The 22,801-nt window shown below is 32.0% G+C and overlaps 1 protein-coding gene across 2 annotated transcripts in view; it reads left to right on the forward strand.

Annotated features, from left to right (window-relative positions):
• LOC143071767 (uncharacterized) overlaps positions 1-22,801 on the forward strand; it is a 104,110-nt gene that overhangs the window by 42,087 nt on the left and 39,222 nt on the right. Inside the window, exons 3-5 of one of the 2 annotated variants that reach the window (XM_076246333.1) lie at positions 378-494; positions 5,329-5,535; positions 13,020-13,104. In XM_076246333.1, the coding sequence (XP_076102448.1) occupies positions 378-494; positions 5,329-5,535; positions 13,020-13,104 (409 nt within the window). Of the gene's footprint in view, positions 1-377; positions 495-5,328; positions 5,536-6,132; positions 6,207-13,019; positions 13,105-22,801 lie in introns of those variants that run through there. The other variant, XM_076246334.1, reaches the window with a different exon arrangement.

Genomic DNA, 22,801 nt, shown 5'->3' on the forward strand with positions numbered 1-22,801 from the left:
GAAATAGAAACAATTTGACATGATCTGTGATGTTCCTAAGCAACAGTTTGAAATCAATATTTACTTTCATACCCAATACACAGCTGTATTTGATTACATTCATTCAAGGTCAAATAAACATGATAGTATGGACTGTTTTGATAATATATTCCTCAAGACATTTCACATGAGTGTATTTATGAAAAGTGCAATGATTTTGAAGATCATTTTTATAAGCTTTTTGTGATGTATATGAATTTTAAAAAACAATATTTTCCATCTGCATTTAACAGTGAAAGGTTTAGATTTGAAGGGTTGAGGTAAATTGGTCTAACCTCTTAAGATAGAGTTATTTCCCTTTCATTGAATTTATTAAAAATAATAGGTTTTGTTTACAGAATTTCCGTTGTATTGTGGACAGATCTGGTTGTGCTACAAGTAAAAGAAAACCAGTTGAGTTTTTAGTGGACAAGCAGATTGCATTTGTTGATGAAAAGATTATAAAAAGTTTTCAGGTTAGTATAGTGAAATAGTAAAGATAATTATAAGTGTAATAAATAATTGGTATTTTTGTTATCACCTTATGTAACTGTCGCCTTTTAAAGTTGTGGGTTTAACGCTCTTGATTTACACATTTTTATTTTGTTTTTATAGAGAAACAAAACCTTAGGTCCCCCTTGCTACTACTTGCAAGGTTTTTTTTTTATTGTAAATAAAATGATAAAAAAACAAAACAAAAAAGTACATGAAAGCCTTGACTTCTTATTACAAGAAGAAGTCATTATTAATGATAAGAATAGGCATTATGAAATAATGAATAAATCAGGAAGACATTGTAACGATAAACATCAACTTGAAAGTTTGTGCATACATTTTTTTTTTGTAAATTTTAAAAAATATATGCCAAATTAAGGTTTTGATCCAAATTTCGCAATTCATTATTACTGTATAAATAGCAGTAGGAGGAACCATAGTAAATATCCTAAGGACACATATTCTGGTTTCTTTCATGTTTACAAAAAAGTAAATTGGCAACTTTACACATGGAAGGATTTACCATATAGATCTCCATATCCAAATCAATAAATTAAAGGGTAATATCTTGTGTGAGGTCATTACTGAAAATCCTTTAAAATTTCGGTACATTAATATTTGTAGTAGACATACATTTTGGGGCCCTTTATAACTTGGTGTTCGCAAGGCTCTGTGTTGAAGACTGTACTTTGACCTATGATGGTTTACTTTTATAAATTGTGACTTTGATGGAGAGTTGTCTCATTGGCACTCGTACCTTATCTTCTTGTATCTATGTATGTTGTGAGAAGTTCCCCTCATGACCTACCTGGCTGGTTACAGGTATAAGATAGTTATATTTATAGAGTTGTTTGTTAAGTTCCTTTAAATCAAGATTATACATTTGAATACTCCCTTCTTATGTCAATATTTGAGTTTAACTTGAAAATTATTTGTGCTTGAGATATTTTCTTTGTTCAGTTATAAAACGTGTCCAATATTAATTCTACCTTGAACACAATCTATTTGGTAAATAGCGCTTTTTAATACATTATTACTAAAGGTTGTGAATATTTTAAATGGAAGTTTAAATATAGAATTTTTTAAACACTAATGCTTTTGAAACTTAATTAAAAGGTATTGTTTACATACCGACGTAATAGCATAATTTATATGAATTGCTACTTTAAATTCATTTTTGTAATGTTCAACCAAAAGCAGTGTTAGGATTGGAAGCACCTCATTTAATTTCTTTCTATACTTTACTATGCATTACCAGTTCACACAAATTTTCACAGGCCTCTGGTCAATATTTCTCCTGAATATGATATGTGGATTTCAGTTTTATAAATAAAAGATGTAGGGATGAACTTGTATAGAAAAGCAACATGGTAGATTCATAACTGAAATTATAAAATAAATATTTATATAAAAAACATCAGCTTTTTCAGACAGACAGAGAAGAAGCAACCATTTAATTTCTAGGGGCAGTTATGGTTTTTGTCTTAGTGAGATTTTGTTTTTTTGTTTTTTGAAGCACTATCAATCAAATAATTTTTTATCAAAATTAACCACTATATAAGGTATGGCGAAAATCTGGAACGGAATTTTTTTTTTTTTGAAGTTAAGATGTTGTTCCCTAAAAGATTTGGTTTTATAATATTGCTGTCTTGTTGTCTCATTGACATACATTTTATTTATAATGGTAAGGTGAAACTTATCCTCTAATTTGTAATCCACAGTTCTTTCATGACAGTCCACCCTCTTTTTCATTAAAGTCTGTATTTATCAGACAATGATTGAATGTCTACTACATTATTCAAACAACCTACAGGAAACATTATCACAGGTTGTGGGATGATAGTAAAAGCTTTAATGACAAAAACCTAATAATTTAAGTCAGCCTGAAGATTTTTAATTCCATCTAATGTATGTATGGGAGCAAGTGCAATGAAATCAATTCTTTAATTGCGAAAAAAAATTGTTTGAAGTGCATCCAAAATGATAAGAGACTTTATTGGTGTAATGGGAATAGCATTTTAATCAGCTTTCCCATGTTTCTGGATAATTTGCTTCAGGCTGTTATAATTATAGTTACACATGACTTACTTCCTGTTATATACTTAAAAAAGTAAAGTTAATTAATGTTTAGCCAGTGATGATATGAATAATGTATGATTGTGACAAGGTCATCTTTATAGTCATCTTAAATCAAATGTTCATGTGGAAGTTTGCCAACAAACTCTATCCATAAATTGATTTTTGTTTGAGCTCTGTCTATGCCTGTAAAAGAGATTGACAAAGAATTGATATAGATTTACTATTCATGGTTACATTTCTAAATAGTTTTATCTAAATAAAAAACAACACATTCATTCTGACAACTGTTACTTTTATTTTATAGTTAGGTGACATATTGCAGTCCATTAATCTGCTACTTATTTAGCCCATGTATTTATTTATGAATTATTTACAATATAATTGGCAATGTTGGATTTGTCAGATTATATATATGTAATCGGCCTACATTTAATTGTTCTTAGTATAGCCTTCATTTAGCTCAAAACTTGTAAACAGTTCCTTTTTATATGGTTGTTGCTTGTATTTATTCTAAATATTTAAATTTTTATAAAAGAAAAAGAATGTTTATTTTTTTGTTCCAATTTATGATGTTGATTGACAGAACGACATTTCTTCACATTAAGCAATACATTTGGATTTTGTAAAAATAAAAAAAAAAATGAAATGAAATTATAACTAAATGTTGATATAACTATAAACCTGCATATACTCCTAAATCGTATATACATCAGGTACATTGAGAACCATTAGTTTAATATAAACATGCAAGTAGAATTTCTTAAGTAAGTTGATATTCAAAAAAGTAGGTCACCAGCATTAGCGTTCTTAATTTGGAAAGATGACATTATAGTTTAGAACAAGATGAAAAATTCATCAGTTTCATAACGCTGCTATTTGTTTATTGATCGCTAGAGACAGGAATTGCAGTTCCTTAGTACTATTTTGGCTTGCATTTGAAATAAAATAATAAAAGACATAATGTAAGGGGAAGATTTAATATTACATAATTCTGTCAAATCAGTATTGATCTAGACTAAACTTAAATGTCAAACAAACATCTCACTCATAAATCAATACCTTTTTAGAACTCAACAATGCTATGAATTTTCTTTGACAAATAAAACTTGTTTTTTTCCTGTTCAAGATTTATGAAGACATAAATTTATGTTTTTAGCTGAATGTAAATATCCATATTGTTATTGGCCTTTGGAATCTATTCATACAAATTCGATAAAGAAGGTACACCTCCTTAAGTTTTATGAATTCTGTAATAAATGTAAATTAGAATTCACAATGTTGTACACCATATCATTTATCATTCTTACTGTCCATGTTTGTCTGCTTGTTTCTTCAACTTGTCAGACAAGATTTAAAATAAAAAAGATATTTATGTCTAAAAACATGCATAAAATCTGCTTTAAACATGTAATAAACTAATACTGTACGAATGTTTGGACAAGTTTGTTGAGTTGGTTAAAGATTGGTTTGACACAGACATTTCTGCTTATCTAAGTTCTCATGTGCCTCTGTCCTTATTGTCACATGGTTAACTTTGTTCTCATGTGCCTCTATACTGTGTATTGACACATGTTTACTAAGTTCTCATGTGCCTCTGTCCTTATTGTCACATGGTTAACTTTGTTCTCATGTGCCTCTATACTGTGTATTGATACATGTTTACTAAGTTCTCATGTGCCTCTATATTGTCCTTACTGACACATGGTTAACTTTGTTCTCATATGACTCTATACTGTGTATTGACACATGTTTACTAAGTTCTCATGTGCCTCTATACTGTCTGACATGTACTTTACTTAGTTCTCATGTGCCTCTATACTGTCCTTATTGACACATGCTTAACTTAGTTCTCATGTGGCTCTATCTTGTCTATTGACACATGCTTAACTTAGTTCTCATGTACTTCTATATTGTCTTATTGACATATGCTTAACTAGTTCTCATGTGCCTCTATACTCTCCTTATTGACACATCATTAGTCTCAGATTTGATAGTTCAATCAAAAGAAATGTAATCACAGCTATTTTAAAGAATAGACCTAGATAGCTACATCTTAACATTTGGACAGGGTATTCAAGACACTTATCTGTAAAAAGTCAGACTGAAAGTCGCTTGGCTCAGGTCTGTTAAATACATTGTCTATAATGAAACTAACAGGGCAAAACAATTTGTAGAAGATGATTCTCAGTTTGTAATTATCTACAAGCATTACTATCTTCAAGACAACTATATATACATTATTTTACAATTCTATTATGAAGATGTATAAAGACGCGACCTAAAAGTTCACCTTTATACAGAAATGAAATACTGCATTATAAGATGTCTTTCTTTTTAAAGTAATTTAAACATTCAAAATCATCCAAGCTGTTACATAACACTGTGTCATTGTTTTCCTACAAAACAAATTCATCAGATTATAGAAGCAGAATAATTAGCAGGTCTTTATGCTGTGTTTATTTGATACCCCTAAAGTGCAGTCTTTGTCTACAATCACTGAATCATTGTTAAGTACTTTGAGATGTTCCTTCACCTGATTATTAAGTGTTTACACAAAGAAACTATTGGTATTCTTAAGTAGGTCATCTGAAGGGCATTGCTTAGACCACCTGCAAATTGATTTATCAGTCAGGGGTCATTTCACCAATGATTTGCTACAAAAACACAATTAAGGACTCCTAGATAATTCTTTCCACTCTTGGGATAATTGATAGTCATTTTTCTACTGTACTTCAGGAAGGAGAGCAGCTGCAGCATCCTACAGTAGAGAGGTTCCCACAGGTTGGACAAGCTGTCAAGAATTGGTTTGATTACCAGGATGGTCAGAAGATTCTACTGACCACACCTACAGTGTTAGTGGGCTATAGAGTAGAAGTTTACAGAGCAGAGGGCACTACACAGTGGTACACAGCTGTTATCCAATCATATAATCATTCTACAAAGGTGAGTTTGACATTAGGTGTTGTGTTAGTGTAATCAGGACTGGTCATTACTGACCACAATTATTCTGTTAGTTGACTAGGAGTAGAAGTTTAAAGAGAAGAGGGCACTACACAGTGGTACACAGCTGTTATTCAAACATATAATCATTCTACAAAGGTGAGTTTGATATAAGGTGTTGTGTAATTGTGGTCAGGACTGGTCATTACTGACCACAACTATTCTGTTAGTGGGCAACTGAGTATAAGTTCACAGATCAGATTGCACTACATTAGTGGTACACAGCTGTTATTCAATCATATGCTGTAAATTCAGAAATTATCGCCAGGCTTTTATTATTGCCAAAATTGTGACAGAGTTGTAAACACAATAATTTAAACTCGCATTTTAAGATATTTTATATGAATTAAGCAGGATTTCCCCCAAAATCGTAAAAATTAAAATCGCATTCATTTTTTAAATCACAACATCGCAATAATAAATTCATGCAATTTCTGAATTTACAGTAATTCTACTAAGGTAAGTTTGACATTAGGTGTTGTGTAAGTGTGGTTAGGACTGGTCATTACTGACCAAACATATCTGTTAGTGGGCAATGGAGTAAAAGTTTACAGATAAGTGGCACTACACAGTGGTTCACAGCTGTTATTCAATCATATAATCATTCTACAAAGGTGAGTTAGACATAAGGTGCTGTGTAAGTGTATACTGACCACACCTACCATGTTATTTGACAGCAGGTGTAGGCATGATGGGGCTGGTCACTACTTACCATATCTTCTGTAAAAGAGGGCTCAGAGAATGTGTACGAAACTCAAGTAAATAGCTGTCATTGTCTTATCCAATCATGCTGACAAAGTGAGTAAAACACCCAATGTTAGAATACTCACTAATGGGAAAGAGGACAATCATGTGGTTGTTCGGTTAGAAAGGAGAGATGTACTTTATATGAGTAAACAGACTTGTGTCACCCAACATGTTTGTAAATATTTGTCACATAAATCGAATTGATGGTTGGTTGATTCAGGACAAGAACCAGTTTTAAACGTTCATAGTGAATCAGGAGAAGGAATGTTCATTATCGACTCCTAGGAGTTGATATTAAGAATTGAACGATGGACAGTCAGTGCGTGAATTTTTTCTTGCTACCTGATTGGAAGTTTTACGAGACGTGAATAATCAAAGTTTATTGATTGGTTAGGACAATCCAAACCTAGTAAATGTCCTTCAATCCCGTAGAGTATCGGATTTGTCCTCTCTATTTTAGCAATTAGATTGTGCCTGGTCATTAATCATGCATATTCATGATATTGGTACACAGGTAACTTTTATCTATAAATAGTCGAATCTTCTGGAGTTTTGTAAACAACAACGTTAAACAATACTTCATAACGTGTGACCTCACGTGTGTGGTAAAATTTGTTGATTGATGCACGTGGCTATTCTAGTAAATGAATATGTCTACAAAGCGAGAGCACTTTCCATTTTCATCAGCTAAGAGTCGACTTAGCCCTTTTTGAAAGGCTAATACTTGTTTTGTTGCTACCCTTGGATAACAAAGGAATATCTACATCTGTCAATAAGGTTAACCATCATTCACTATCTTACTTGCTTCATGCTTTGCTCAGTCTTTTGTTTTCTAAGATGTGTTTTGTTTTTATTTTGTCTGTTGCCGTGTTGGCCTTTTTTAGCCCTATGCATGGCCTTGTCAGTTTTTTTTGTTGACCTAGGAGTTTGAATGTCCCGTTGGTATCTTTGTCTCTCTTTTACTTATCATCCCAATCGGGACCAATTCTCATTGGATACAGATATTATTTGCTTGGGATAGAGAATCTTGTGAGTGGAGGGACACCTGTTATTAGTGTTGAACTCTCTATGTTGACCCCTTGATGGCTTCAATGAGTTGCTGAGTCATTGATGTATACCCAATATATCCTTTTATTTTGCAAACAGTATAAGAGTGCATTTGTTTCTAACCCGAAATTTTGTCATCGATGACTATCGTTTAGTAAACGTTAAGCTGCTAGAAACAAATACATCGTTTAGTAAACTTTATCGACCCCGCGTAGTCAGACAGAAATAGATTACACTCACGCACTGTAAACAAACAGGTAAAAGTGCGGGAAATAAATAACCAGGACTTTATGAAAACAACATGTGCTCGTAATTATTTAAACGACAGATGCAGAAACAAATGTATCGTTTACACGTCTCAACGCTAAACGATCAACGACTACGCGACTATTTTGCGCGTACATCGTTTATGTGAACGATGTCAACGTTGACCAAAAACTGTAAGAAACAAATGGATTAAACGACTACCCGCGTAATCGTTTACATCGTTTAGGTTAGAAACAAATGCGCTCTAAGAATGTTAAGCTGGTTGAGAATAAAACATTATGGCATTATGGAGACACTTGACAAATTAGGTGTTGTTTAAGGAGCAACATTTAGATACTTGTGAAGTTACACCAGTCTCCATTATGTTTTTACAATCTATTATGTATCTGATAACCTATAGATGTATTATTGTCTAGTACATTTATAATTCAAGGACAATGTACTGTGTTATCTTTCATCAAATTATCTGGCAATAAATAGGTAATGACTGGTGTATATTAATATATATACATGCTACATCATGAATATTTCTCCCATTTTCCTTTTATTTGGTTAACAAAAAAAATAGAAATAAAAAAATATCCTACAGGTTTTTCAGGTATTAATGGTAATATCAATATATCAAGCATTTTGTTTATTAGTATGTTTGAACAAGGAATGTTCATAGATATTGCCATGAGGGGCAACTACAGGGTTCCAGAATAGGGTGTTATTGTACGTAATAGTAAAAATAGTGTTAAGCGTAGTGAAGGGGAATTCTTTTTTTCAAGTTTGAGCTGAAAATGACATTTTTTTCAATATAAAAAGGAGAGGGTATACCTAAAATAGTTTATTATGTTCCTCGGAAATCCATCACTTTTCATAAATGAGAATTGATGGAATTCTGAGGAACATATTTTAGGTAATACCCTACCCTTTTTATATTAAAAAAAATATCAATTTCAGCTCAAACTTTTCATAAAATGAGAATGTTTATCTGATTTTGTCATTGTTACAAGATCTAGAAGTTAGGCCATAATTATTAAACACAAAGATGTGATTGCCTCAGTGTAATAGTCAGAAATTCAATATTTGCACTTTTGATAGATAAGTTGAATAGAGTTTGAAGTAAAGTTAATAAGAGTACTTTATCAATTATTTAAAGAGAAGGCTAAGTTCTTCTCATGATATGAAGAGTGCATATATTATATCATCATAATGTGATGTATAATGACATCGTAAGAGTGCAAATTATTATTTCATTCATCATAATATAGAGAATCTCCAAGGAAACATAATAATTACCTACAGTCTTAGTCCTTGGTATTATCTTATGCAAGAGTAAGATATTCTCAGTTAATTGATTTGACTTCGTCAATTCACCAGATCCCCAGTCAACTTGAAGTTGATTCAATATATTTATAGAGAATATATATATATATATCAACTTGAAGTTGATTCAATATATTTATAGAGAATTATATATAGATAATATGATTGTTTTCTGTACATACAAATTGAAATAACCTGCAATAAAAAGCAATAAAACAACAATAGGGAAGCCTGAGAAACAAATCTATTACAATGTTAACTATATTTCTATTTATTTTTACAAAAAATATATTTACACATTTTGATAATGGCTGTAATTCTCTAACTTTTTTCAAGAGATGTCTTAGAACTTCAGAAAATCCATTAATATAAATACCAACTGTGCCGGAAAACAAAAGAAAATCATATACGGTCACCTTGCATTTTTATTTTACAGTAATAAGAACAATTGTCCTTTGACTAAATGTATCAGAAAAATTCAGTCGAAAAGCTACCACAGACCTTTATTTTTAATTTGTTTGAATGGACTTAAGAAGTGACCTTCACCTTATAGACTGCAAATTTATAAGAATTTGTGTTTGAGATATGTAACCCTTTAGCAACAAAGTTGGTAGAGGCATACCATATTTATCCTTGTCAGTGGCGGATCCAGAACTTTTCCTAAGAGGGGGCCCGCTCCAGTCATGCTTCAATGATTCCCTATATAATCAACCAATTTTACCCGCGAAAGGGGGGCCTGGGCCTGCAGCCCCCCCCCCCCCTGGATCCTCCTATGCTTGTAGAATAATTTTTTACTATGCAAGTACACTCATAGCTCAGGGGGAGATGTTCCATATTTATCCTGGTACAATCTCATGTTTTTTTCCCTAAAAAAATAGCATAGAACAGTCATTAAAAACCAGTTTTCTCAGTCAGCTAATCAAGTAAGACTTGTATGGTTTGTGGAATATTTCTGTTAGTGTACAATATGTGCTGTGCTGAAAAGTTGAGGTCATTTGAACAGTTGCTTCTAGAATAAGTATAGCATCTTGTACTTAGACAAAATTAACTCAACCACTCAAATACCAATGAGAAAATAACATGTACCCTTTAACATGCCAAAACAGATCATATGACAATCATCCAACCTTACACAAGTCTCTGTGTACCTGTTTTATCAACTACCAGTATTAGCCAAGGTTTAACTGTCATTACAACTTGTTTTTCCATAATAGGACAATTGACAAATTATTACTTAGAATTTACATTAATTTTCCTTAAAACCCCCCCCAAGGACAACTTCAGTTTATATATTAGCCTTCTTGTCATTGCCATTAAAACCCTTTAAATATCTTCTAACATTACATGAAGATAGATTTGAACAAATTTCTATAAGCCGGAATAACCTTGTTTGTTCAGTACAAATATTCCATGATATGTTTGTACTACAATATATAAAAGATTATTGTTAGCGTTCATATTAAATCCAAATAAAAAGAATCTACCTGAGCCTATTGATGAATAAAATCCATTAGATTTTTACAAAGAAAAGGTAAATTTAACTAATGAAAAAGTTGTGATGCATGAATTGTGCCATAGAATTTTGTTAGTTTTAGGTGACTGCAAATTTTGTACTGTCGAGGAATTACCAGTTCACCGATCTATCCTCTGATCTAGACAAGGAAGATCAATAATAATTTTTCGAATTTCTAGATCGCCCGGCTAGATATGTATTGTTTATCTCAAGATGTACCAAACGCAAACTTGATACCCTTAATCTAAATATATGGAGAAATATAGTTATTTAAGGCAAGGTTGTAGGTTATTAGAAAACCTTTGGTCAGTGAACAAAATTAATATCTGTCAACAAAAGTAGAAATCACGACATGCTCATAATTATCCAGATAGTTTCAATAGTGAAAGTAATAGTTTTATAAAGGTTAACGTATTACTACTGATAAAAAAAAAACTCAAAAATAAAGGAAAAAGGTTGACATTTGTAGATTCAAATTTGCATGATATACATGTTATAGCTTCACAATTTCAAGCCTTGCAACTTTGTGTACAGCTGTTTTAAATTGAAGTTGAAGGTCAAAAACTTATTTTTTGGTACATAACACACACTATTTTTTATAACATGAATAATAATGAAGACAAGCTTTGTTTGTTTCCTTTTAATGTTTTTCTTTTGAAAATCATCATTGTCCTTAAAGTACTGAATTAGTAGAATTAATCTGCTGAGTGATAGTTTCTCCTCATGATGCACTTGTAGTGTAAAACCCATAAAGGAGAATGTTAAAAAAAATTCAAGTAAAATATTTTGACTCTTCAAATTATAGTCACTTCTTGGGTATTATAGCTTTAGACTCAAAGTAAACTAGGTATTCCTCCATTGAAAGTCCAAATTCTGTATGCTTTGTCTTAAGTCATATTCTTGGAATCAAATTACTAGTAGAACAAAAGGTTCAGTTTTAGCTAATTTTAATCCAGAAATTTATATGTTAAGAAAATTGATTTCAAATTTAGAGTGTCTTGAAAAAGTTGATTTGATTATTCCTCAACTCAACAGAAGAATTAAGATACAGAGGTTCTTTATTGAAGTAAATTAATTAAAGTTTTGTGTTAAATCTCCAAAGTTGACATGTTAGTATTGAAGATCATGCAATATTAGATGCAGTGAGCGGTGCAGCTGCTCAACTATTGATTCCTGGTGTTTAATCATACACAAAGGAACAAAACTGTTCTAATTTTAAGACACAAAATTCAATTATTTTAATCTTATTCCCTATGAAAGTTCTTTTCTTTCTTTCTTAGGTTTATCATGAATTTCTGCAAATGTAATTTAAGTGTAGAAAAAAGTATGTAGAAGATGAAAAGTTCATTTTCAGGATTGCTCCAGACAAAAGTCTGTGGGGATCTATGAAGGAAGGCACTTTCTTCCCATCCCACTATTGACATATTTTCCATTGAAAGTTTTCTGAATATTGAATCACTGTACACATCCAGATAAATACATGGTGAAATAGTATCATAGGTTTATATACAATGCATTTGTAGATCAAAGAATTTGAGGAACAATTAAATGTAAATTTTCCCAAAGAATAAGATGCTATCTGAATATAGTAAACTCTGAATAAATAGTATGATGTTGACCTTACATAACAAAGATTGAGGAGAAAATAAATATGTTTTGTGTTTTGAGATTATCCCTGCTTTTCTGATATTGCAAGAAGAAACACTTGATGAGTCACAGATTTGGCATATCTATGATCTTCAAGTATTTATTGATTCTAGGTCAGCTTTCAAACTTTTATGAAAGAAAATGAAATCTGATTCTACCTGGGACTTGTTTTCAAAAGAAAATTATACAAACATTTATTTCCGCTACTGAAGTATGAATTAATCTTTTAGTTCATCAAAAAATTTGCTTATTATGTTGATTTGTGAAGAAAATATTAAGTAAGTATTGATCCTTTATTGTTTGCTTCCTGTGTAAAAACCAAATACAGTGTAAAACCAGAAACATTCTCCTGTTCTGTCCTTCCATTGAACCTGTATACATTAAATATTGTGTGACCTTATCAACAGTTTCATGTAAATGTTGTTTTGCCTACAATATGATGAATGGCATGTCTGTCTTATCCAGATATTTACATTTCTATTATCAGACAATAACTTTTGTACCATAAACAATATCTTTACCACACTTGATTGTAAAATTGTTGAGTTATTGGGTGAAGATGATTAATTTTATGTTCAGGTCAAGGTCACTAGTGTCAGAGGTCAAGGTCACAACAGTATTTTAGTGATATGTGTTCATTACCAAAGTTAAAACCTATATATTAGGATAAATTTGATTTCCATATAAAAAAACTGTTTATGGAAATCCATAAAGATTGGCATTGCAACTCTCTATTATACTAATTTTGTATCTGATCAGCAATGTTGTATAAATGACACAGAATAGAAAGTACTTATTTATATAACCAGTCCTGGAATCCTGGGGCTTTAGACATGTTGATGCTGTTCTTTTAAATTGACATGTTAATTTTATGGAATTTCTTTTGTGTTTGCAGACATTAGCTGTTACTGATGACACAGTTCTAGAAGAACACCATGAAGATCCATGTCTTATTCAGATGCGACTTCTCGATGATGGAGGTGAGTTCTTTTTCTCTTTTATAGATTGGACTGGCATCAGTTGGAGGTTACTTTTGATGAAAAGTACAATTTATAGATATATCATAGAGGTGGCATCAGTGGCAATTGTCATTTTGATGTCAAATTCATTAATAGATAGAGGTGGCATCAGCATGATCAGTGGCAGGATGCTTTTGATGACAAATACATACATATATAGAGGTAGTTTCAGTGGCACATTGCTTTTGATGACAAATACATACATATATAGAGGTGGTTTCAGTGGCACATTGCTTTTGATGACAAGTACCTTGCATCAGGGGCCGATTGCTTTTGATGACAAGCATATTTATAGACACATTGCTTTTGATGGAAAGAAGATTCATTTAGTGGTGGCAGCTCTGGAAGGTTGCTTTTGATGACAAGGGACTTGGTATCAGTGTTGCTTTTGATGATGGTATGCAATGCAGTTGGTTCATGTTAAATAAAAAGTCTTCTAATGTTTGACAGTTACTGCAGCATAAACAACTTGTAAAGCACTTCCCAACCTATGTTTTTAGAACTTATACCTGTCAGTCAGGTCAATTTTGTTAGCTACCATTTTAATTTACTAATTGACTGCATAAGGTTTCATAACAACATGACATGTACATGTTATTGTTATTATGTAATATCAGAGATTTTCATTTTTAAGTTAGATCATTAATTATTAGCATCTTTGCCATTACAGCCTATTGTAAGTGTGAAATCATTTTAACAGAAGAAAATGGGCACAATTAGGAATTAGATGTTATTTCCCAATTTAGAAAATAAGGAGATGTGCAATGATTGCTAATTTGTTAACCATAAGAAAAAGTTTATTAAAAGGACCAGTAAATTTTAAATTGGTTTTATCTAAATTTGCTGGCTCTATAAACCACATTACTGTTTCAATTAGGATGTGATATCCTGTTAGTTTAAGGAAGATCAAGTTTTTTTCTAATAATAATTCCATGAACATAACCAGTTGTTTTAATGTACTTAAGGCTGATCAACTGCAGATGTATTTATATAGACGTGAAATGTCAGTGGAGGTTTTTTAATTATGAAATTCCCTTGTCACAGTTGTCTCATTCCATTAAAACAAATTTTTACACACAACTCTTTCTGGTTCTGAGTTTCAGTAAATCATTAGAATTTTATTACGGCATATTAACACAACCAATTCATTGTATGAGTAGGAGTGGATAAATTGTAAAATTCCCATCTTTTTTTAATGCAGCATCAACAATTGATGTAGGTAGGAAATTGTAAAGGATATTGACGTCTACAAAGTACTTTTATTGATATTAGTTCTTAGTGTATTATAGGTATAACCTAATACAGTTACCTAAAGTTATTGGAGAATTTGTCTGAGAAATCATCTGTAATGAGTTTACAGCTGATGTGATTAGGCAGCCATTGTAGAAAATCTTTTATGTTGTCACACAAACTTCGGCTTAATGCTTAAAAATTTGCAAGATTTTTTGATAAAAGATTATTTTAAAAAATATGAAAACCTTATTATCCCAGTAATTCTTTGATGGTATAAAGGTAGACTTTTTTCACTGATTTATAATCCACTGCATGAATATTAATTATTTATCAAAAGAGAAATTAATAAAAGAGAAATACCCTGCTGATAGACAAGGGAATGATCTCCAGTATGATGTGTTTACCAGATAATGAGTTAATTTATTCAGCTGCCAGGTTTTAAAACCTCTTCATGTACTATGTCAGACTGATTAATAGTATAATGTTGTCAGTGGTTGTACCATCATAGTCAAAACACCAATGTGTATTATGATTTACAAGTGACCTAATTTAAGGTTGTCAAGTCAATAAAATCATATAAGTATTAAGTAAGACTAAGTTGCTTTCAACTTCAAGGACAATTCAACTTGGCTGTATATTTCATTTTAAATGCTCTTCAGACTATTTTCAATTCTTTATATGACCTTATATAACAATTATTTATTGCTTATATATATTTAATTTGTCTAAATAACAGCCCAACAATGTTAGATCTATAAATTCACATTAGCAAATTTTTTGTTATTCCCTGTCCAGAATTTGAATTCATGCTACTGAGATATCATGTCACCAAATCGCCTTGCACTGTGCCCGACGCGCTAGACCACTCCACTGCTTTTAATGTTCGAAAATTTTCTTGGGGGTGCATACCCCCAAACCCCCCTAGCTGGCCTCACCGGTGACACAGATTTTATTCGGTCCAGTACATATGAATTCGAGCTAGTAACTCTCTCTCTCTCTCTCTCTCTCTCTCTCTCTCTCTCTCTCTTTAATGTTCTGATTGGCCAAGTCATGCTTTATGGAGGGCATAGTCCAGGGTTTCCGCTGGCGGTCGCCATTTTCGCAATTTGCGAAAAAATAATAATTGTGGCGATAAAAATTCGTCATTTGCGAAAGAATTTGGCGAAAGAAATATATATAACATTTGTTTTCCTCCATCTTGTTTATTTACTTTTTTTCTCGAGTTTCTCGGACTTTACCGGATCAGACTATACTCGGAATTTACCTTGACCTCATTAAGATTTGGACAGAAAATCAATAATCAGCTGATTGCATTTTATAGCTATCGACAACAAAGGACTAATTAATAAAGGTGTTGATTGAATTGTTTGACAACATGATATGGTTAAATGGCTTCCACTAAATGTCACGTACATAATTTATTTACCACTTTGTGACGCACGTGTTTGAAGCAAATTTTTGACGTCTCCTCTCCTTTTGAAAATAGTTTAGAAAAGAAAGCTGTTGTGACGAAAAATGTTCAAAACCAAGAAAAATCTCCGATTTAAAACTTTAATTATCCATTTACTTAATATAGGTAATTGATTAGGGAGACTACTTTAAAGTCGTTTGAGTGACACACGTCACGGTTTCAAGCATAGTTTTACGTCTCAACTTTTTCATTTATGATGGTCAAGAAAAGAAAACTGTCGTTTTATATGAAGAAATATATCCAAAAGGTTGGGAACAACCCCTCGAATGAGAGTAACCCTTCAATGTAATAACTACACATAAAATGAGGGATCAATTTCATGTGATAAAAACTTTTGTTTTGTTGTAAAAACCACTTTTTAGTACATAAGGGCGAAATCATCTTATTTAAGGGAAGGAAAGGGGGAGGGGGCCGGGGGGGGGGTAGAAAAAAAAGATAAATTTTAAACTAAAAATATATTTATGTTACTTGGCGAAAAAAATAATAAAGTGGCGAAAAATATATTGTTTTGGCAAAAGAGGTGGCGAAAAAAATAATTGACCCAGGGGAAACCCTGATAGTCTAAGTTACTTTTGAGCTATTTCCATCAAGAATACATGTATCTATTAGGATCATATTGTGCCACTTTAAATATGAAAACATAATAAACATCCAACAAAAAATGACAATGAATGAATTTGAGTTTTGAGCTAAATACAACCTACATATATTTGACAAAGCCATCATCAGTACACATGTCTATCTCAGATTGTGATTAATGATTATGTCTTTATATTATTCTCTTGGATGAGTCTGAGTCTAATTGATTAACCTTGGAACATTTCAACCTTACTTTATGGCTACTTAAGATATCTTCTGACAGTTCGATAGACTGGGGTAATTTTACTTTCAATCATCCTGACATATCAGATGTGCAGCTTTCATCTGTACTTTTTGAAGAAACCATGCTTCAAAATTTTATTAATTGTTTTATTATAAGTACGGTACTAAGGATGTAAGTTTTATCAAATAAATTGTAACATATTTTTTATGTCTGTGCTTTTTATAGCCAATTATATGGTATGTTTTTTTCCTCATTATTTAAAAAGGCTGTACTGCTGCCTTTAAGTGCTTACATCAATTTTAATTTGAACTTTGGCTGATAGTTGTCACATTGGGAATCATTATAACATATCTCCTTATTTTTAAAATGAAATACTCAAAAATAAACAAGCACTATAAACTTCGGCATAAACTTTGGCACTGATTCTTTCTGTTCTGTCAAAGGACTGATTCCACTGACCTATAAGGACCTATCGGGCGAACAATTTATTATTAATATTTTAAATATCTGTCATGAAGACTTTGAACTAATTTATGAAATCATAGAATATTCTACTATCCTTATGGGCCCTGCTTAAAATTAACTTTGAAAATAATAATTATTTGTATTCCTATGATTAACCATGGATGGACAGCTTCTGTCAGAATTCATAAGTTATACATGTCATACATATAACAGTTAGTTCCACTGACAGAAATTGACTTTATTTGACAACTGCATCCCTTTTGATACAACAAAGCTGTTTGAAGCCTTCATCAAAATATGTGTTTGTACTATATTTGAACTTTAATCTCCTTTACAATACATGAAAATAGAACTCATCAAGTAGTATTATATTGTGTAATGATGACACCACTCTTATAAGAGGGTAGAAGGCATGCTGTGTATTTTGAGGTCAGAAAACGGAATGTTGAACAAAGCTTTGTAGGTAATTATATGTAAATAATAGCTGATATCTGAGCTTCGCTTTGTAGATAGTCAAGCAATTGTGGCTATTGATAAGTAAATCATTCAAGAGTTTGTTAGATTTCCTTTAACCTCTCACAGTTGGCTAAACATAGTTTGAAGGTTACACAGTGAATAAACAACTTAAACAGAAATTGTAATGCATTAATAATCACAAATTGACTATTAAAAAAATTTTTATCTTATGTTCCAATCTATAAAATCTCAAATTTCTATGATGAGAATTAGTCCATAGATTTGTGTATCTAAGTTGAATTTAATGATGTCTTTTGGAATTGTTTAGCTCTGTATGTGATATGAACTTTTAAGGTTATAACACAGTGTCAAGAGTAGTTAAAGGTTGTAGCACGGCTTCTTTATACAATGAGTTTTATTGCAGAACTAAGATATTTACTCAACTGGTATTTACATTTTTGAGAAAATTGATTCTCTTAGACAGGTTTCAGGGTTATTTCAATGTCTATAAATTATTGTGATTTTAGTAGAGAGATTTTCTATATCACTAGTCAAATTAAGATTGGTCTTGGTACAATCAGATAAAGTTATGTTGTTTAACTGTTTATGTTAATACAATAGAATATAGATTTATTTGCACCCTATGGACATCTTCCCATTTATATCTTGCAAGTTCAGTATATAAATTTGACAAACTATTGAATTCATATTTTATAATTGTAAATACATTTAGCTAATGCCCTCTGAGCCTCAAATGTTCTTTGTAAGAAGGATAAAGATTTGTATTTTTAATTTAGAATATATAGATTTATATATTTTTTCCAATGTATTATCGTCATATTCAAATGCGTAAATAGAGATTAAAAGGGCAAGTTGTGACACAGTGTAGTATGTATATTTACCCATACCTGTGTTTACATATTCCTCTGATAATTCTGTAAGTCTAAGCAAATATTTTGTTCATAACTAATGTGTTCCATCTTACAATGTGGTAGCAACATTGGCATGAAGAAAAATAAACTTGTAGCTTTGTCACTGATGAAAATTCTGTCAGTAGCAAATGTGGTCAATTTATCAGAGTTTGCTGGGTACTTTGGAAATATTAATATTGTTTGTCACTTTGAGACTGATATCATGAACAAGAACATTTATGATATTTAGGGATTGGGAAGACGTAATAAGGCACAAAAAGGAGTTGTATATTTTCATAGTTTACCAGATCTGTTTGTTTTTACTCATCTGAATCCAGTTGTCCATTATGGTTAAATCTGGTTTCTTTTAAATATAACACATTTCATACACTCGATCGCTTCTCAACAAATTTTGTGGCCTTGTGGTTCAGACCAAGGGCTATTCAAAACCAAAGGTCCAAGGTTTTTATCAAGACTTGGGGCTGGAAATTCAAGTATGTTAAAAAAAGTGGTTGTCACCCTCCCAAACTTTTTTTTTGGAGGGGAGGGGGGGGGGGCTTGTTTGGCCTGGAGTGACCCCTGCTTATAAGTCTTGGAGCTCAATTTAAAAAAAAAATCACTCCAGATGCAGGTGCCTGCAAATCTTATCCTCAGGATTGGGTTTCATTGTATAAAAATGGTCTTTGGTGTCACAGGTATCGTTTTAGCAAGTAACAACCTATCTCACTTTACCTTATTCAACATATGGAATTGAAAAAAATAGTGAGTTGTGTGAATTGTTATTGCAACTACTTCAGTGTGACCTTACATCTTAAGTGTATTTAATTAATTGTATGTATAACAAATATATATACTGCCTAGTACAAAGCTCTCTCCTCTGTCTGTCTTTGTCATTAATCTTTATTACACCTTACTAGATAATTACTGACTCTAGGAATGAAGCCAGAATCTTCAATCATTAACCATAACATGATAACCATAACATGATAGTTTCTGATGTCATATTCCTCAACTCATCAGAGATGGCAAAATCTAATTTGTATGTGTGAAAAATAGAGAAACATCTGTCCCACACAAATATTACTTTCATCAATAAATCCATGCAGAAAAGTCAATGAATTTAGAGAAATAATGTTTTTTTAAAGATTGAGATGGGTTGTTGAGCATTATAACTATGTGGATTGTTGGGGAAATATTAGATAAGAGACTTAGAGGTGAAAGACACAAAAGGGGTATTCACACTCATTTTAAGTCTCAAAACAAACTGACAATGCCATAGAAAAATATGATCAAAAGACAAACAGTACACAAAACACAGCCAAACTGAAAACTGATCAATATAAGCCCCACTTAAAACTAGGGGTGATATCAGGTGATCTGGAAGGGTAAATATTCTGCTCTACATGTGGCACCAGTTATGTTGCTTATGTAAGTATATCAAGAGATAATTGAAGGTAACACAAGAAATCCCATTGTATGATTGTGCAGGCCCGCTTTGTAACATGTCTGTCAGTGTACAGGACAGTGGCGGATCCAGAACTTTTCATAAGGGGTGGGGGGTAGGGAGGGGGAGGCAGTCTCCCCCTGGATCCACCTATGCAGGAAATCATACTTTTTGTCATGGTTTTGGAACAAGATAATTTGGGAAAAACCATTTATTCATTATATTAAATGACAACAGTAAAAAAGATATATTCTAACAAGACAAGTTGCAACATTGGTTTGTTTGACGGATATTCTTATTGATAATGTTGGTTGTTTTCATGAACTTGTACAGGTTTTACTGTATAAAGTTTTCATTAACTTTTTATTTTTGGAACTTTTTCAATTAATTCTTTAGTATCTGCATTAACAATTGTAGTGCAGTTTTACAGTAAATTACGGGTGTTGTACAACTTAAGTGCAAACATTGGTTATTTTGGTTTTATTGTATATTATTATGTAAATGAGTGTTATTTAGGTTTGCAGGTGTACATTAATTTGTTAGATTGTATTATCTGTATAGGTAGTGTTATATAAGATAAGTTAGTTTTACTGTATCATAAGTTGCAAATCTTTGAATTTTATAGGTTAGTTTAAATAACATGGCTTTTTATAGCTGACATAATACGGAATTGGTTTTTCTAATTGTTAATGGTCCCACGGTTGCCTATAATTGCATACATCTACATTATTTCAACACATATATCGTTGTTTTTATAAACAGTGTCTACATCTTTATATACTTTATTGTGGGCTGTTGTTGGAATTCATAAACTGCTGTCTTGAAACTGTCTAGATGAAGTGTGTAAAAAAAGAACTTTTCCTGTGATTTTGCTGATCCTTTTATTTCGTGGGTTCAATCTCATTCTATTTCTTTTTGATTTGATATCCATGAGGAAAATAAAAATTAGTTCTGTCGCCCATTTCCATAGCTACCTTAAATTTTCAGTCATATGCTAACGCCTTTGTGCAAGTATTACAGTGCAATGGTTGCATGCGTTTGTATTAAATTGTTAACAAATGGGCAGGTTTTACTGTTTAGTATTGACATTCACACTCAGGTATCTTCTTGTTGATAGATGGGTAGGTTTTATTGTGTTACACTGAGTACTGAGAAAAATTTAAGTCGGGTTTTACTGTAACAGTTTAGTAATTTACATTCACACTTGTATCTGAATAGGCAGGTTTTATTGTGTAGTGTATGTGTTCTTGCACTGAGTACTCTGTAGGAAAAACTAGAATCACGTTTTACTGTAGAATGTCATAATTTTAAATGTTCAATGTGAAGGTTGACTTTAGTCAGATTTTGTTGTTGTTTTGTTGTCTTCTTGTCAATTTACTCTCACAACTTTTACTATCCAACACAGATTCAAAATGAAGTGGAATAAATAATTTTAGTTCAAGGTATTTGATTTTTAGGCAGGTTTTAATGTATTATATCTGTATTTTGGAATTAAGTTGACTAACCAGAGAAGTGCACTGGTTGTGTAAATACCTTCCCACATGATAACAGATGTTGCAGCCTTATAGAAAATCAATATGGGTCTGATTGTCTTGTTAGATCTAGAGGGATCTATTTACAACAACATGTAACTTAAGTATTATTTAAAAAAAATAATTAAGATGTGCAATAAAAATCAGTCATGCTTATTGTCGAGCCTGCAACTTTTGTTGCAGAAAGCTCGACATAGGGATAGTGATCCGGCGGCGGCGGCGGCTACGGCGGCGGCGGCTACGGCGGCGGTGTTAGCTAACTTCTTAAAAGCTTTATATTTTAGAAGGTGGAAGAACTGGATGCTTCATACTTTGTATATAGATGCCTCATGTTACGAAGTTTCCGTCAGTCACATGTCCAATGTCCTTGACCTCATTTTCATGGTTCAGTGACCACTTGAAAAAAAAGTTCAAATTTTTTGTAATGTTGAATTCTCTCTTATTATAAGTAATAGGATAACTATATTTGATATGTGCGTACCTTGCAAGGTCCTCATGTCTGTCAGACAGTTTTCACTTGACCTCGACCTCATTTCATGGATTAGTGAACAAGGTTAAGTTTTGGTGGTCAAGTCCATATCTCAGATACTATAAGCAATAGGGCTAATATATTCGGTGTATGGAAGGACTGTAAGGTGTACATGTCCAACTGGCAGGTGTCATCTGACCTTGACCTCATTTTCATGGTTCAGTGGTTATAGTTAGATTTTTGTGTTTTGGTCTGTTATTCTCATACTATATGCAATAGGTCTACTATATTTGTTGTATGGAATGATTGTAAGGTGTACATGTCTAGCGGGCAGATGTCATGTGACCTTGACCTCATTTTCATGGTTCAGTGGTCAAAGTTAAGTTTTTGAGTTTTGGTCTTTTTATCTAATACTATATGCCATAGGTCAACTATATTTGGTGTATGGAAATATTTTATGATCTTTATGTCAGTCGCGCAGGTTTTATTTGACCGTGACCTCATTTTCACGGTTCATTGCACAGTGTTAAGTTTTTGTGTTTTGGTCTATTTTTCTTAAACGATAAGTAATAGGTCAACTATATATGTTGTATAGAAGCATTGTTAGCTGTACATGTCTGCCTGGCATGGTTCATCTGACCTTGACCTCATTTTCAAGGTTCATTGGTCTTTGTTTAGTTATCTTGGTTAATGTTAAGTTTATGGTACAGTTGTTATAAAGCTTAGCTTTATACTTAGGACTATCAACATAATATCAATGATTAGTATAGAAGGCGAGACATTTCAGCGTGTGCACTCTTGTATGTTTGTAAATGTCTTTTTTGCACAGTTCAAACACTAAAAAATCTTTACTT

This window comes from Mytilus galloprovincialis, chromosome 4, assembly GCF_965363235.1.
Source record: "Mytilus galloprovincialis chromosome 4, xbMytGall1.hap1.1, whole genome shotgun sequence".
In the NCBI taxonomy this organism is placed as follows: Eukaryota; Metazoa; Mollusca; class Bivalvia; order Mytilida; family Mytilidae; genus Mytilus; species Mytilus galloprovincialis.